The following is a 15972-nucleotide window of genomic DNA, read 5'->3' on the forward strand; positions in this document are numbered from 1 at the left end:
CGCACTGCTAGTTTACGTCGTCTTTATTTATTTCAGCATTTAGTGCAGATCAAGCGAAAAAACAAAATAAACTATAGGCAGATAAAATAAGCTGGGGTTTATAAAAAAAAACAAACGAATCCAATCGAATTGCAAACTGAAAAGTAACTTTACTTTAAATAAAACTTACAAAACATTCAAATACGACAAACATGTTTAACATTAACGGGGGTTGTGCAAAACATCGATAATTTCACCGAGCGTCTCGGCATCAGTTCGTAGCAGACCGGAGTTGCACGTTTTAATGTGGGATATAAATTTCAAGTAGAATGTATTTGTGTTTTTTAACAAATGTTCGCAACAGTAACATCTCGCCATGGCTTGCTGTTAAAAAATAAAGTGAGCACAATTTATCCAAGTCAAATGTGTGTACACATACAGGTGCACCGCTAGATCCCGGCTGTATCGAAATAACGTGGATTTTTTCCTCCCCCATGTTCGAATCCGAAATTATTCGTTCTTCATAGTGAAGCTCGTCAGTACTCGGTCGATCAAAATAATGTGTCGTTTTTCTTTTTCCTGCAAAATAAATAAATACACAAAATTATGATGCCTGCGAAAAATGACGCCAAAATGTTGTTAGGATCTCCGCATCAATATGTTACCCGAGGTTCCCGGATGAGGCTCCGAACTGGACGATGACAAGTTTCGAAAAAATCGACGTTCTCTTCGTTGACCGTGAAGCCCTCGTCTCAAAGACTTAAGGATTTTAGAAAACAACCCTTCGGTGTGGGTGTCTTTTAGGACAGAAGACTGTCTTGATTCTTGATAAGTTTCTTTTCTTCTTTTTGTAGATTTCCATTTGCGTTTTCGCGGTGACGAAAAAGTTACCGGTGCTTCTATATCTTCAGGTTCTTCAATACTTGCCAACCACTCATATACTTTTGTTCTGTCGTCAATTTCGCGTTCACTCATCTTTGCTGGTAGGTCCGTCAAATTAATGTAATAAATATATGGATATCAGGTCGTTAATTGGGCATCATTGTTTTATTGGAAAGAAAACGACAAACTATCTACGAATTTCGTGGTATTATCATTTTTATCCAGTTTTTGTTGCAGTGTTGATACTTTTTTGCCTTTTTTTCAACCAAGTTATTACTAGTAGCAGAGATCTAGTAGGTATGGATCAACTCTTCGAATAAAAGTGATTTTATTTTACTTTTGTCTGTTTATTAGATGTTGCATACTACCTTTTAATAGCAAAAAGTAAAATCTAACGTATGTCAACACGTTAAAATACAGCGGAAAAAATAAAAGTGTAACCCAAACACAACTCCCTTTCATTCAAAAGTACCCCTTCAGGATTACACCCCTTGTCCCCTTGCATGTTTTTGTATTTAACTTCTGCTGTTAAATTAATGATGATATGCCTGCTTGAAGTAGGTAATGATAATAATTCATCAGCTAAGTATGCGTATGAACATGCCTTCATAAATTTAAAATGTTATCATTTTCTTGTAATACAACAAATGTTAGACGGCAACTCTTTCTTCTTATAAATAAAATAAGGTCTGAGAAATAAGTTATTTTATCTACTGGTAGGAGGTAAGAGCCGGTGTTGTATTTCATTAAACATTTTTTGCATTTGTGTGTTTGTTACAGATGTTTGTCAGAATCCAAACAAAGCACTTGTTGAAATTGGAAAAAACCTCATTATATTGTAAAAATCTTCAATTAACGTAATTATAGTGTAATAAAGATCTTCAATTAGCACAATTAGTATGACCACTATGACCTCTAGAGATCTGCTTTATCGGCCTATTAGGTGTTAGTCTAAGTGTAACTGAGCTAGGTAGGTGAAATATTCTTTCTCGTTTATAAAAATAAAAAATCCTTCATTCTTATTTCAGTTAACGCATTGTAATCATTGCGAGAGTTCTTTGTCGTCATCTAAACAAGATAATAGACACCCAGCAAACATGTTTTTCACTTGATAACCGCGTTTGTGACCTCCAGTATCAGTGATCAGGCCCCCAGCCAATTTAAAAGGAATTTCTCAAAATAAGTTAATAGTCGATTTAAGTCCCCAGTGCAGTACACTCGCGTTTTCACACAGCTGAGTCATGGCAACAGGTGGCAATTTAGGTGAGAATGAAAACGTGGTATATAACCTATAAGAAACGCACATGTAAATTTTGTATATCATTAAAAATATAATTCTAGCGTTGTTGTCTGTATCTAATAAAACCGGTCTGGTTGCGTTGGGTAAAAACTTAAAAGCATTGGGATTCACTCTGGTGGCCAGTGGCGGCACCGCTAAGAGTCTTAGAGAGGCGGGCCTCGCGGTCAAAGATGTCTCTGAGATTTCCGGGGCCCCCGAAATCTTGGGGGGCAGAGTTAAAACGCTGCATCCCTCAGTCCACGGCGGGATTTTAGCCAGGTTCATTGAAAATACATTTTTAAAAACTCGAATCATCGATATCGTTATAGATTAATCCCTTCTGACCAGGCAGACTTAGCTCAGCAACGCATCGAGTTGATCCGAGTCGTTGTCTGCAATTTGTACCCATTCGTCGAGACAGTCGCTAAGCCCAATGTCACAATTGACGATGCAGTTGAGAATATCGACATCGGCGGCGTCACTTTGCTCAGAGCCGCCGCCAAAAACCACTCCAGAGTCACGGTGGTTTGCGATCCTTCTGATTACGACAAAGTCGTCACAGAAATGAACAGTACTGCCAATAAAGACACCACTTTGGAGACCAGGTAGGAGGAAAATGTCGCCGAAAATACGATTTTTTATTTTCGGACTTGCAGACAAAGGTTGGCCCTCAAAGCGTTCACTCATACTTCAGAGTATGACTTGGCGATCACCGATTACTTCAGAAAACAGTATTCAGCCGGCACGTCACAACTGACGTTGAGATACGGAATGAATCCTCACCAAAAGCCCGCTCAGATCTTCACAACTTTATCCAAACTGCCCCTCACTGTGGTAAATGGGTCGCCGGGATTTATCAATCTGTGTGATGCCCTGAATGGTTGGCAGCTGGTTAAAGAGTTGAAGGCTGCGCTAGGTCTACCAGCGGCTACCAGTTTCAAACATGTCTCACCAGCTGGCGCTGCGGTTGGCGTGCCTCTTGACAAAAATCAGGTTGGTAAAAAAATTGTTACCACAGAGTTTATCAAATACTCTTTGGATATGCTGATTGTGCAATTAACACGAAGCCTGATAAGACCAAGAGGTTACACACATTATTTTCATTCATTTTGTTTGTCAATTACATAAATCAAATTTTTTATCTTACTATTGCTGCAATCTCCTAGAATTGATGGGTGTATGAGTTGAGATATAAATTATTTTATTAGGCGAAGGTGTGTATGGTGGATGATCTCCTAGAGGAACTCACTCCTTTGGCAACAGCTTATGCTAGAGCTCGAGGAGCGGACCGCATGTCCTCCTTCGGCGATTTCGTGGCTCTGTCAGACACCTGCGACAAAATCACCGCCAAGATAATCTCTAGAGAGGTTTCCGACGGTATAATAGCCCCGGGTTACACCCCCGAAGCTCTAGAAATTTTAAAAAAGAAGAAGAATGGCGGCTACTGCGTTCTCCAAATCGATCCATCGTTCAATCCCGATCCCATCGAGAGAAAAGTACTTTTTGGGCTGACGTTAGAGCAGAAAAGAAACGATGCCGTCATCGACAAATCACTCTTTGCGAACATCGTCACCGACAATAAAAACATTCCGGATTCAGCCGTCAGAGATCTTATTGTCGCCACCATCGCTCTGAAATACACGCAGAGTAATTCGGTGTGTTACGCCAAAGACGGTCAAGTTATTGGTATTGGCGCAGGACAGCAGTCCAGGATTCACTGTACGAGACTAGCAGGCGATAAGGCGGACAATTGGTGGTTGAGGCAACACCCGAAAGTGGTCAATATGAAGTTTAAGAAAGGAGTAAAGAGGGCGGAAATCTCGAACGCTATTGACAATTATGTCAATGGGACTGTAGGTCAGTCAGATGTAACAAAAGAAAATCAGAGTGTTTAATTTGGTGTTGCAGGCAAAGACATGGACAGGAATGTTTTTGAACGAATGTACGAGGAAGTTCCAACAGAGTTGAGTCAAGCTGAGAAGCGGGCGTGGTTGAACCAACTGAAACATGTTGCTTTGGGGTCGGACGCCTTCTTCCCGTTCAGAGACAACGTTGATAGAGCCAGTCTGGTAAATCACTATCATGGTTCAAAGTATTTCGTTTTAAAAATGATCACGTTTCAGAGTGGAGTTTCTTACATTGGAAGTCCTGCAGGGTCTACTAACGACGCTGAGGTTATCCACGCTTGCAACGAGCACAAGATAACTCTGGCACACACAAATTTAAGACTTTTCCATCACTAATCTAATTAGTGGTTCTCATTTGGATTTATTATTGCATTAATACAAATTAAACTTTCCATTAAATATTAAGACAATAAAGATTACAGTATAGTATTTTGGTATTCTTGTCCCGCGACTCTTTCACCAAGGGCGGTACATTAATTATCTCGACGTAATTCCCACAGAGAAAAACAAGTTGTTTGGGTTTTATAAACTTTCTAAATGTATTGCTGGTGCCAGATACTACCAGTTTTTTTCGAGACTAGCTGGAGTAAAATCCCCACGTAAGATAGTTGTTTTTAACGCCCACTGTACTGTAGTGGACTCAACGAGAATAAAAAACAAAGCAGATATTTCGTGTATTAATTAATTCGAAAGCGGGATCCGGTATCCTCGTGTCAGCTCGACTCGGCGAGTTTATTCTTCGGCCTCTATGGACATGGAGGGGGATTTATCTCGATTTCTACTATTTGACGTCACAAGCATGTCGTAGATATGTCATCATCACCACAAGTTTTATTCTCCATTCCCGAAGCAAAGCAAACATACGCGCAGTTACCGAACACAAGTAGTTCTGTTGACTAGTTTTTTGACAAATTTGGCTTCTTCAGTGTGGACCTTTACTAGTGTGACTTTCCAAAAGTGGAATCAATTGATATCCGGTGGAAAGAGATTTATTTTTTGTACATTTATGTGCGTTAAACTCTGCATACCGCAATATGGAGAATTGTTGATTTCCAAGAAATGTGAATTCGTAAGCGTCAAAGGAGAACAGGGAGTTGGTGAGGCGCTGATGTTATCCAAGTAAGAATTATGGGTTGTATGTGATAGGTTCGAGGAAATTTTGTAAATTATTACCAAGGAGAAAAAACACGTTTGACTTTGATATTTAACCAGAATTTATTAATTACTGTCAGATGGATACAAATGTGCGGTCAGAAAATGTAATTTGGAATTTTCCTCACTAGTCAACAATTTCTAAAACTAATTTTATCTTAACATTCATTCCCTCGGTCTTGTAGACGCGTTGTATAGTTTTGATAAGATAGGAGAGCGTCATCTTTTTCACAAGATTATAAACCAGCGGGTAAATCCTAACAGTTGAATGCATACACATGTGTAGAGAAATTTTCTATTAAATAAGTGAAGAATAAAATTATCTGGTCGTTGAGCTTAGAAGTAAGTAATTTTTTTAACAACCTACGCATGCATAAAGATGTGTAAATAATGGGTTAAACAATATAAGTAAACAATGCACAACCAGTCGGTATTCATTAGTACAAAAAGTATTACAGCACTCTTGTATGCGTTTAATGGTTGTGGTAATCACAATATTAGTGTTTGATACCATAAGAAAATATTTTATCGTTCAATTAAAATAAATAATTTCAAGTGTTGAACCGGATACTCCTATAACAATCGACTCCCTTTTTAGATTTGAACTAACAAAGCCGCAAATCCAATAAGACGATTGGGAAGACTCCATCCAATCGTAATAAATCACCGCCTTCAGTTGCGCATCTTACTGTACCTTACATAATAAAAAAAAACACAGACACACAAAAAATGTTGAGTTCGTAAAAAAACACACACACAAATGTTGAGTTCGAGTATTCTAAACTGCAACACGAATTACAATGGTAATACCAATATGAAATTTTATAGTATGTATAAAATAGAAATCGTGTTACGTTTGTTAACATAAAGAAAAAGTGTTATTTGTCGCCCGATGAAATAAGCAGTTTCAAGTGTTGAGACAAATTGGCTACACTTTCTGATTTGAAAGGACCAAACCGCAAATCCAATAAGACTTGGGAAGACTCCAGTTGTAATAAATCACTACCTTCAGCTGCGCCTCTTACCATACCTAGACCCCATAATTAAAGAAAACTAATGTGAGTTTGAGCATTCTGTGTGCAACACGAGAACGACTTATGGTCACGCCAAAATAAAATGTTGTGATACGTATCTAAAATAAATTTGATTTGTTTTATAAAGTAAATATATTATCGCCCAATCAAGTACAGGATGATTCAAGTTTTACCACCCGCACGATAAACTTTATTAAAGAATTAGTAAAAATTACGAAACGTTAGGGTTACATTTCCTTGATATAAGGCTTCAAATTTGTGCAATCAATTTTCCCGTATCACTTCATTCGGAGTCTTAAAATTCAAAAAATCGATTTTGAGCATAAAAATAATTTTTTTCCTACACGCTCAATTCACAATTCATTCAAATAACAAAGTTATAAAATTCCATCAAAAGAAAATTATTAGTTTTTGAATTATTCCAATTTTAACATTAACAGCGAAAAATGACCAAGTGTCACAAGTAAATGCCTCATTGTTGGTAAACATCTGTTGAGAACTTTTCTAGTCACTCTTTAATCCCTAACGGGTACAATAAGTAACCCATGTCAACCTCTTTTGTGGACGTGACCGCCCAATTTAATAATAAATCATAGCTAAATTTTGCTCTTTAATATCAAATTGCATTTAATGTAGGTATTTCACAAACTGATGATGTTTTCATGATTTCTGTGACACCAAATTTTTCCTAAATGTTTGAAATGACCCCTAGTGCAAAATTATGTAATGTAGCGATTATTAAATTGAAACGAAATATTTATCATATATTCTACAGCGATACACAATCATTCCTGAATGTTTTGAGAATTTTAAATCGATTAAAAGTGGGTTTTTTCGATTGAGCGATAAAACTTGAATCACCCGGTAGGTACATAATTCATTTTGATTTTCAAGTGTTGATTCTAACACAAAAATTGAGTTTATTTTCAAATTGTCAAGAACAAAGATGCAAATCCATTAAGACCATTAGGAAGACTCCACTTGTAATAAATCACCACGTTCAGGTGCGCCTCTTTGTATACCCAGTAATTAAAAAAAACTGAATTTTTGTCTGGCCACGTAATTTTTTGGGCTTCGTGAAGCGTAAACGCCGACTTCCTTTTATTTGCAACGAGTCCGAATAAATATTAATATTAGATGCACGAATTCCTCTTTCTGGCCGAACAGCTTCGCCCAAAAAATTTTTTCGATACAACAAATTGACATCGTTACAATTGAAGAAAGTTTGCGGGTTGAATCCTTGCGTCGGCAACCTCAAAATGACATTAGAATTCCTGCGAGATGCTTGTGTTTATTAAAATAATTTATTTCGCTGCGTCGTTGTTAATGGTTTTTGCAACTAGACGATTATCATTTTTCAAGGTTTTTTTTGAATAATACAAGTTTTGCGCGGCTTGAGCCAACACAATCCGAAGTGTTGAATTGAGCATCGATTATCTGTAAAACATGTGAATAATTAAATTGGTTGGGAAACATCCTTCAAAATCTCACAAGGTTCGCGTTTTACGCCGACGTAAATATTTAACTTCCGAGAATAATTAGAACATCTCATTGTGATCCTAGCTGGAAGTGATTCAGTTATGTTCAATGTGCAATTTAGCTAGTTAGACCGCTGAATTAAATATAAGTGTGATGTCGTTTTGTGGAAATTTTTGATTCGAAACAGCAAGGTCGTCGCTGTTAGGTAATGGTAAATTGCTACGGATGATGTCCGTGGAGACACGTACTTTGACTTGACCAATTAATGAAAAAATATATTTTCTTTTGTACTTTCCCAATTTATTTTTATCCTGCGACATTGCGACACCACGAACGCAGTCGGCGCATTTTTGCAATCAAATAACCCTTAACCCCAAGTCGAGATTAATCCATCCCAAGATAAAAATTACTCATTGGACAACAAAGATGTCATAATCTGTCGAGCATGTCGTGCCACACTTCGTTTGTCAATTTAGCTTTTTGGTTCGTTGACACAGAAATCATGCAGGTGAAAATTTTCATAATGCTCAAACCCAAATTGAAATCTTGTGTAAAGTGTGAACTCGAACAGTATTTTTATTTTTCTATTTTTGGACCAACTTACCTCGGGTTATCGGACGTCTGGGAAAACCTGCAGAAATGCTGCTAATCATCAATCAAACAATATAATTAGATGTCCACTGCATATTACATGTTTTTTTTTTAATTTCTTGTGTAATACTTTTTATACTGGAAAACATATCCATTTGGAATTTCCATAACCGATCACGTATTCACAATCAGAGATAAGATCCTCCAATACTTTTAACAACTTTTTATTACAATCAGAAAGGTCAGAAGTCGTGAAGATGCTGACATATCACAATAGAGTAACACGATTTAACGAGTACCTAGGTACATTGTACATAACAAGTATCCAATTGTTATTTCTCGTAAAGTGAATTAAGTTTGATCATATTAATAACAACTTTTCGTTTAGAAAGCCGTTTCATTTGTGTGAGATCTTGACAAGAATAGAATAATTTATTGCCACCCACAACAAAAAATTGGGATTTTAAGAGACGATCAGGTATATAGGTATGTACCTAAGTTGTAAAACTACTCGGAATAGTAAAACGATCAAAACAACATTCACCTTATCTCCACACCATATTTTATATTCTGGGAGTCCCAATGTCCACCAATTAATTACATGACGTTCAAATTAGAAGAGTAAACATTAAATGACAAAAACTTGTTTTGCGATCATAATTATTTAAACCCATTTACACTGCTTGGAATTCCACAATTGCATTTCATTTGTCCTTTTGTGATAACTGTTAATAACAATTGTTTAATAGAGAGTTAATTGTATAATATAACATAATAATTATGTTAACAGGTGTAGCGTGTGGAATCCCACTAGTTGTGAAATTTGATAAGTAGGTACACTTCTATTAAAAAAAAAAAGCGTACAAGTAGTGAGCACAATTTTGGCTAGATGGCCATATCGTAAACCTATCTTTTAATTGTTGTTACTTAGAAACCTGTAACAAAACCCGTGGTGATAGCTGGATTTGATCGATGTATTCTTCAGAGATTTTAATGTGTATAAATGTTTTGCCTTATTTATTAGGCAAGTACGGTGCGATCAATTAAAAAATAAATCGAGTTGGCGTGTTACCTATGGCAACCCATGCTATAGCATAGGCTCCAAAGCAAACTCGATTTATTTTTTAAATGATCGCTCGGTATTACCAATTACTACAAACACAATTCAAACTTTTATTCGCAAATTTATGGAAAAAGGCAACTCTCAACAATCTAACAACAATTTAAAAATTTATAAAATGTGTGAAATTTGACATAGGTACATACAAAATGTCAGTAATACGTTTTCTTGGAAACGATTAATTAATTTTATCCCCATTTACAGTAGCCCTCAATACGTGTACGCTTTTTTTTTTGAATAGAAGTGTACGTCTAAGCTTAATTCACTTCAAAAACCTGAAAATAACATTCACTCGTGTCATACAAAACGTCCAAATTTTTTTCGTAATACGACAATTCTATATTTATACTATATTTTAACAAATAGTTAAAATTCTGCACGGTCATTTCTTTGTGTCGTTGGTAGTCAGTGATCCGCACATGACTTAAATAATAATTCAAGTCCGATGTGTTAATTTGCACTAGTTTCAACACTAAATTGAAACAGTGAATAAATAATAATGCTTCGTTTGGAACTACATACTTAAATAACCTATATGAGACTATGTGAACGGATTTTCATAAATATCACAACTTGTCAAAACGAAACGTCAACCTAATTTTAAAGATTTTTAGCGATTTGAAGCCTTTAAGGGGCTCGTCGAAAAAAAACCCGTTGTATTCAACTCGTTCGTGTGTAAATTGGGCCTTTTTTGGCACTCGTGGGCCAAAAAAATCCCAATTTACACACGAACTCGTTAAATACGAGTAAACTACTATTTATTATACCTGAATCATAATCTCTGTTTTTCCAACCTGAAAGTACTTATTATGTATTAAAAAATATACAGGTGTCCCAAAAAAAGAAGACGAGTCCATAGGTCCCTTATTTATCGGACGATTTTAATTATTATCTGTGCACCAAATTAAATAGTTGTGAATAGGCTACAAGATGGACTATTAAATTCACGTATAGCCCTAAGGGCTTCAAGGAAACACATACTTTTTTTAGAAATTCTGAAAACAACAATGTATCACAAGTAACGGGTGTTTTTTTGTGAACGCACTATACAGGTTACGGATCACGGATCAGCTGTTTAAATCTTACGCTTTTACACGAGTGGTGTGCTCTCAATCGACTCTCCAACGCCTACTTCGACGCCAAATTTAAAAAAACACCCTTTACGACCTCCCACAAAAAAAATAACACTAACTAATAACTTTTGAAACAAATGACGAGCACCAAGCGAGAAGCTATCAAAATGCATTGCGTTACAGTGTAATAAGTAATAACCAAATTAAGTTAGCTGGAAAAACAAATGATAAATAATAACATAGGGATTCCGCAAAGATGCCGCCAACGTTTAGCGCAAAATGGAGCGTTTTTTAAACATTTTTTTTGGTGTATTTTTGTAATGTAAGTTATACTTATGATACATTCTTGTTTTCAGAATGAAAATCTCTATCAGAATTACTAAAAAAAAGTATATATTCGCATTTGAAAAAAAATATTAAAATATTTTAACAGTTTACCATTGAAGCCCTTGGGGCTATACATAAATTTATTAGACCCTTTTGTAGCCTATTCACAACAATTTAATTTGGTGTATAAATAGTTAAAATCCTCCTATAAATAAGGGAGTTATGGACTCGCCTTCTTTTTTGGGGACACCTGTATAATTATATGAGATTAGTTATTTGTACATACAACTACGGGGTGATCAAGAAGCACCGTTTAAGTTGGTAACACTGAATTGTATTTTAAATCGTATAACAGGAGTAACTTTCGGTTGTTGATGGCTTGTCGTTGTTAATGCTATACCTACATCAGATATTTGTAAAATAAACCAACAAAACATATCCAGTTGCAGTGTTATAAATAACCGAATTAAAAAAATTTCTTAATTGTACTGCCAACTTAAACAGTCCTTCTTGATCACCCGGTAGTTATGAAAGTGATACTTTTTTTCAAGAATTTACAGATTGATTAACGAGGGCGTAGCCCGAGTTAATCAAGCAAATAAGTGAAATAAAAGAGACTTTCATAACGTATTGTACACACTATTTTTTTGCATATCGATGTAAGTTGCGAAATTTGGTCTAAAAGGATTTATGAAAAATTACAAAAAAAAAATAGGTATGCTTTGACAATCATCTCCAAGGAGATGGAATAAAATGATGCAAAAAGTACTACTTTCACTACAAGTTTTCGTGTTAAAAATTGCTACTTTCACTACGATTTTGCGTGTAAAAAAGTGCCACTTTCATTACGATATGCAACAAATTGTTTTTATTACACTGAACTTGGTTTCTTTGTCTGGAAAAAATCCAAAAACATATCAATTCATTTTTAACCATGCTACATTTCGGTGACATTTTTAGTACTTTTGTAAGACCGTTTCAGCATTTGCAAAATCTAAAATCAGATATATTAATTATATCTTATTTTATCATGTGAAGTAAAATCCATTCTGTTATGACACATCGCTACCTATTTATTCTCTTCAACAAATCGCTAATTTGTTCTAATATTCCTTTAATAGGACAGTGAATATCAAAGATGTCTAAGTGAAATTCACCAGATCTAAGAATTATTTTGTAAATTCATTATACTAAAAATGTATTATTTTGAAAGAAATATAGAAAATCATTTTTTGTATATCTTAAAGCATTATTTATTCGTGATGGTAGACCTGGAAATAAATCGTAAATCATTCCGTGCGCTTTGGGTCTGTTTAAATTAAACACTAATTCTAGAAAGTAGAAGTTATCATAAATTATAAAAGTGCATAGAATAATTGTTTCGTTTCTTTTTAGACTGTAACCATGAAAAATGTATGGTTGGTCCTGCTTTCGCTGATCGTCTGGATCGAACGGGGACTCTGCAGGATAAAATGCAACCCAAAAGACAACTGTTCGTGCTTCCCCGGATCACCTTACGAATTTCAATGTCCTCCAAACTCCGGAGAGTCCGGAGGTTTCGTGATTCACGTGGATAAAGATGAAGTATTGATAGATTGTTCCGGTATGGAAAAATTTGACATGAGGCTACTCCCCAATGTCACCATCGACAGAATCGAGAGACTCCGCTTGAGGTTTTGTCCTCTACCAGATCGAAGCTTCAAGGAAATACTGGATTGGTTTTCGTTGAAAGAGATCCAGTCTCTGCACTTCCAAAACTCTAATCTTGGAAACGTGACGCTGACCAAGGATTATTTCGAAGGACTCGACTATTTGCTCAATCTCAATCTGAACAACAACAACCTGACAAATGTAGACGAAGATGTCTTCGTGAACGTTCCAAATCTGACCAAACTCGAACTTCAAGGGAACAACATCCGGCTCAAGCCAAATTTATTTAAAAACACGCCGCACTTGAAATGGCTTGACCTTGCAGATAATAGACTGGAGGACATACCCACAGGTATTTTTGCAACATTGGACAAACTGGAATATTTGGACTTGTGGAGCAACAGTTTAAGAAAGATCGACGACTTCGCTTTTGCAGGTCTCATCAGTTTGAAGTCGGTCGAGTTGAGTGTCAACAAAATCCAGTCGATTTCATCAAATGCGTTCAAAAGTCTGCCAGATTTGTTGCGTGTCAGTTTGAGGAGGAACAACTTGAGTTTTTTCCCCTCCGACACGTTCATCAACAACGGAAAGATCAAATTGATCCGGATGACGAGCAACCCCAATTTGAACCTCCCCGAGCACGCGTTTGCGAATTTAACGTCGTTGGAAGAAGTGCAATTGACAGATTGCAGACTACAGACGATTCCCGGAAATATTTTTGAAGGCTCCGTCAATCTAAAAACCGTGAATTTGGACCAGAACAAACTGACACACCTGCCGGAGACGTTGTTCAATGGACTGGTCAATTTGGAAAAGATTTATTTGATGCACAACAAGATCGAAAACGTGACAAGCACATTTGGCTCGCTGAAACATCTGAAATTGTTGCACTTGCAAAACAACGCGATCGGCGAGATCGTCAAAGAAACGTTCAAAGACTTGACGAATTTGGAAGAAATCAATCTGAGCGGGAATCGGATCGCGAAGATACATCATTTCGCCTTTAACCAAAACGAGAAACTAAAAATAATCAATCTGTCTAAAAACAAATACTCTGGTGAACATAATTCGCAGTTTATTTTGTTGGAGAATGTTGTCGGTGCCGAGAACATAAACTTGAGTTACAATTTGATCACACAGATTGACGACATCGTTCGCTTATACAACAAAGTCAACTTGACACGATTGGATTTAAGCCACAACCACATCACCTGTGTTAAAGTAAGTTGTAATATTTTCACCCTGACATATTCTAACTTCTCGTTTCAGTTGCAAGACATGACTCCTCTCGTCAAGAAGCTCATCGTCAATCTGGAACACAACAATATAACAGTAGTTGATTTCAGTTTGGTCGAATATATTGCCAGTTCAGGCGACATGAAAGATGCGTTCTCGAACAGCGATCCCACATTCACAACAGTTTTCTTGGCCAACAACCCCCTCGACTGCAACTGTATAAATTACGACTTGCTGAGATATACCAGAGATGCGATGCTTCCAGAAGTGAAAGTCATGTTCGACATAAAGACTGAAAATTTGACTTGTGCCAGTCCGCCTGAACTGGAAGGATTTTTGCTGCAAACACTGAAGCCCAAGCTGTTGACTTGTCCGTTGAATAAGATTATAACGAGAGATACAGGCTGTCCCTACAACTGTTCGTGCAGTTGGAGACCATTTGACACTACAGTTGTTGTCGACTGTTCGAACATGAACTTGACAGAATTCCCTGAAATTGTACTGGACCAAATGAAACCAATTAGATTCAATCAGACTGAAGTGCATCTAGAAGAAAATAATTTAATTGTGGGACCTGGCAGTAACTTGACAGGTTACGACAATGTCACTAGACTGTACTTGTCGTACAACAACATCGAGACCATCACTTGGTTACCTCCACAACTAGAGGTGAGAGTACTTTTGTTTTGTTTTTGTTTATTTATGCAGTTTTTCAGGTGTTACACTTGGACAACAACGAGTTGAGTCACTTGAATTACGACGTCCTCCACACACTGAACAGTTCGAATTTGATCAATTTGTCGCTGAATAACAATCCTTGGAACTGTGGATGCGACTCTGTCAATTTTACGAACTTTCTGCGTCTGCACACGAAGCAAGTGGACGTTAAAGATATCCATTGTAGCAACAGCACTCGACTTATGATAAACTTGAACAAGAACGATCTCTGTCAGGAGCGGCAATTCGTCCACTTGGTTCTAATTGTAGTGACGGTTCTTCTGATGGTGGCAGTCGCGTTTGCTCTATACTACCGCTACCAGATAGAGCTGAAGGTGTGGTTGTACGCCCACAACCTCTGCTTGTGGTGGGTCACGGAAGAAGAGCTCGACAAAGACAAGACTTACGACGCCTTCATCAGCTACTCGCACAAAGACGAAGACTTCCTCGTCGAAAGCTTACTCCCAGTTTTGGAGTCAGGTCCACAACCCTACAAGTTGTGTTTGCACCAGCGCCACTGGATCCCAGGAGAGTTCATCACCACGCACATCACCAACTCGGTGCTGGAGTCGCGCAGGACTTTGGTCATCTTGTCGCCGAACTTCCTGGAGAGCGTTTGGGGCAAGATGGAGTTTCGCACGGCGCACACGCACGCGATGACCGAAGGGAGGGCTAGAGTGATCGTGGTGTTGTACGGAGACGTCGACGTTGACAGCGTGGACGACGAGTTCAAAACCTACCTGAAAACCAACACTTATCTCAAGTGGGGTGACCCCAACTTCTGGAACAAGTTGAAGTACGCGTTGCCACACTCGAAGGGCAACGTCACCAACAACAAACAGAAGATCGCGAACGTCATGAGTTGTATTGACGATAAGTTTAATTTAGTCGCGCCAGTTAGTCCTAGTCCAGGTACTACGCCGCCAGTTCTTGCGTTAGACTCTAGCGCTCTCAAGAAGCACCCTCTGAATTTTGTCTCTAGTCCAGAGTTGGATACGCCGCCCGCAGAATCGGGGACTCTTTTAGTTTCGACTGGTCTCTAGCGGAAACTGTGATATTATAGTGAACAAAACTGTTGTGCAAACCAGTTTGATTTTTCTAGTGGAGAACGCGTCGACCAAATTGGCGAATTTTGTACAAATTAGTTTAAGAAGTTTCATGTGCCAAGATGAACTGTTTAATTTTAACGCAGTGTTAAATGTAGATTTTTTTTGCTAATTTAAACGTGCGACAGCTCAATTATTCCTTACTTTTATCACACTTGAAAAATAAATCGTGTGATATAAAATACAACGGTTTCTCCAATTTTTTATTGTTATTCACATAAATCATGTGAATCATAAGTGATCGACTCTTTGTTACTTAAAAAGTGATATAATATGTAAATTTCACTTCTAAGTATCCAAAACGTGATGGAAATAAACATTTTTGTTGGATACAATAACGTACAGATGTAGGTATATGTAAATGTTTTCTTCTTGTTGTTTATCGTGAGAAGTTTGGAAATAGTTTATCAAAAAGAGACAAGAACATATTTTTTATATTT

At 37.1% G+C, this 15972-nt stretch overlaps 2 protein-coding genes and 1 long non-coding RNA gene across 3 annotated transcripts; 2 read left to right on the top strand and 1 right to left on the bottom strand.

Moving 5' to 3' along the window:
* Nucleotides 1-119: 119 nt before the first annotated feature.
* On the bottom strand, nt 120-1829 carry LOC138135764 (uncharacterized). Its single transcript, XR_011161069.1, has 3 exons — nt 645-1829; nt 419-558; nt 120-363 (listed from the first exon to the last, which is right to left on the bottom strand). It is a non-coding gene; the product is annotated as an uncharacterized lncRNA (long non-coding RNA).
* A 60-nt stretch (nt 1830-1889) lies between these two features.
* Nucleotides 1890-4473, top strand: LOC138135753 (bifunctional purine biosynthesis protein ATIC). Its single transcript, XM_069054610.1, has 7 exons — nt 1890-2124; nt 2203-2419; nt 2470-2745; nt 2797-3133; nt 3349-3997; nt 4049-4209; nt 4264-4473. The coding sequence occupies exons 1-7, from the start codon at nt 2103-2105 to the stop codon at nt 4381-4383; spliced, it is 1782 nt and encodes a 593-aa protein (XP_068910711.1). The 5' UTR covers nt 1890-2102; the 3' UTR covers nt 4384-4473.
* Nucleotides 4474-4837: 364 nt separating this feature from the next.
* LOC138135742 (protein toll-like) lies at nt 4838-15679 on the top strand. Its single transcript, XM_069054599.1, has 4 exons — nt 4838-5166; nt 12219-13694; nt 13743-14378; nt 14426-15679. The coding sequence occupies exons 2-4, from the start codon at nt 12228-12230 to the stop codon at nt 15467-15469; spliced, it is 3147 nt and encodes a 1048-aa protein (XP_068910700.1). The 5' UTR covers nt 4838-5166; nt 12219-12227; the 3' UTR covers nt 15470-15679.
* Nucleotides 15680-15972: the final 293 nt, after the last annotated feature.

Source organism: Tenebrio molitor, chromosome 7 (assembly GCF_963966145.1).
Source record: "Tenebrio molitor chromosome 7, icTenMoli1.1, whole genome shotgun sequence".
Taxonomy (NCBI): Eukaryota; Metazoa; Arthropoda; class Insecta; order Coleoptera; family Tenebrionidae; genus Tenebrio; species Tenebrio molitor.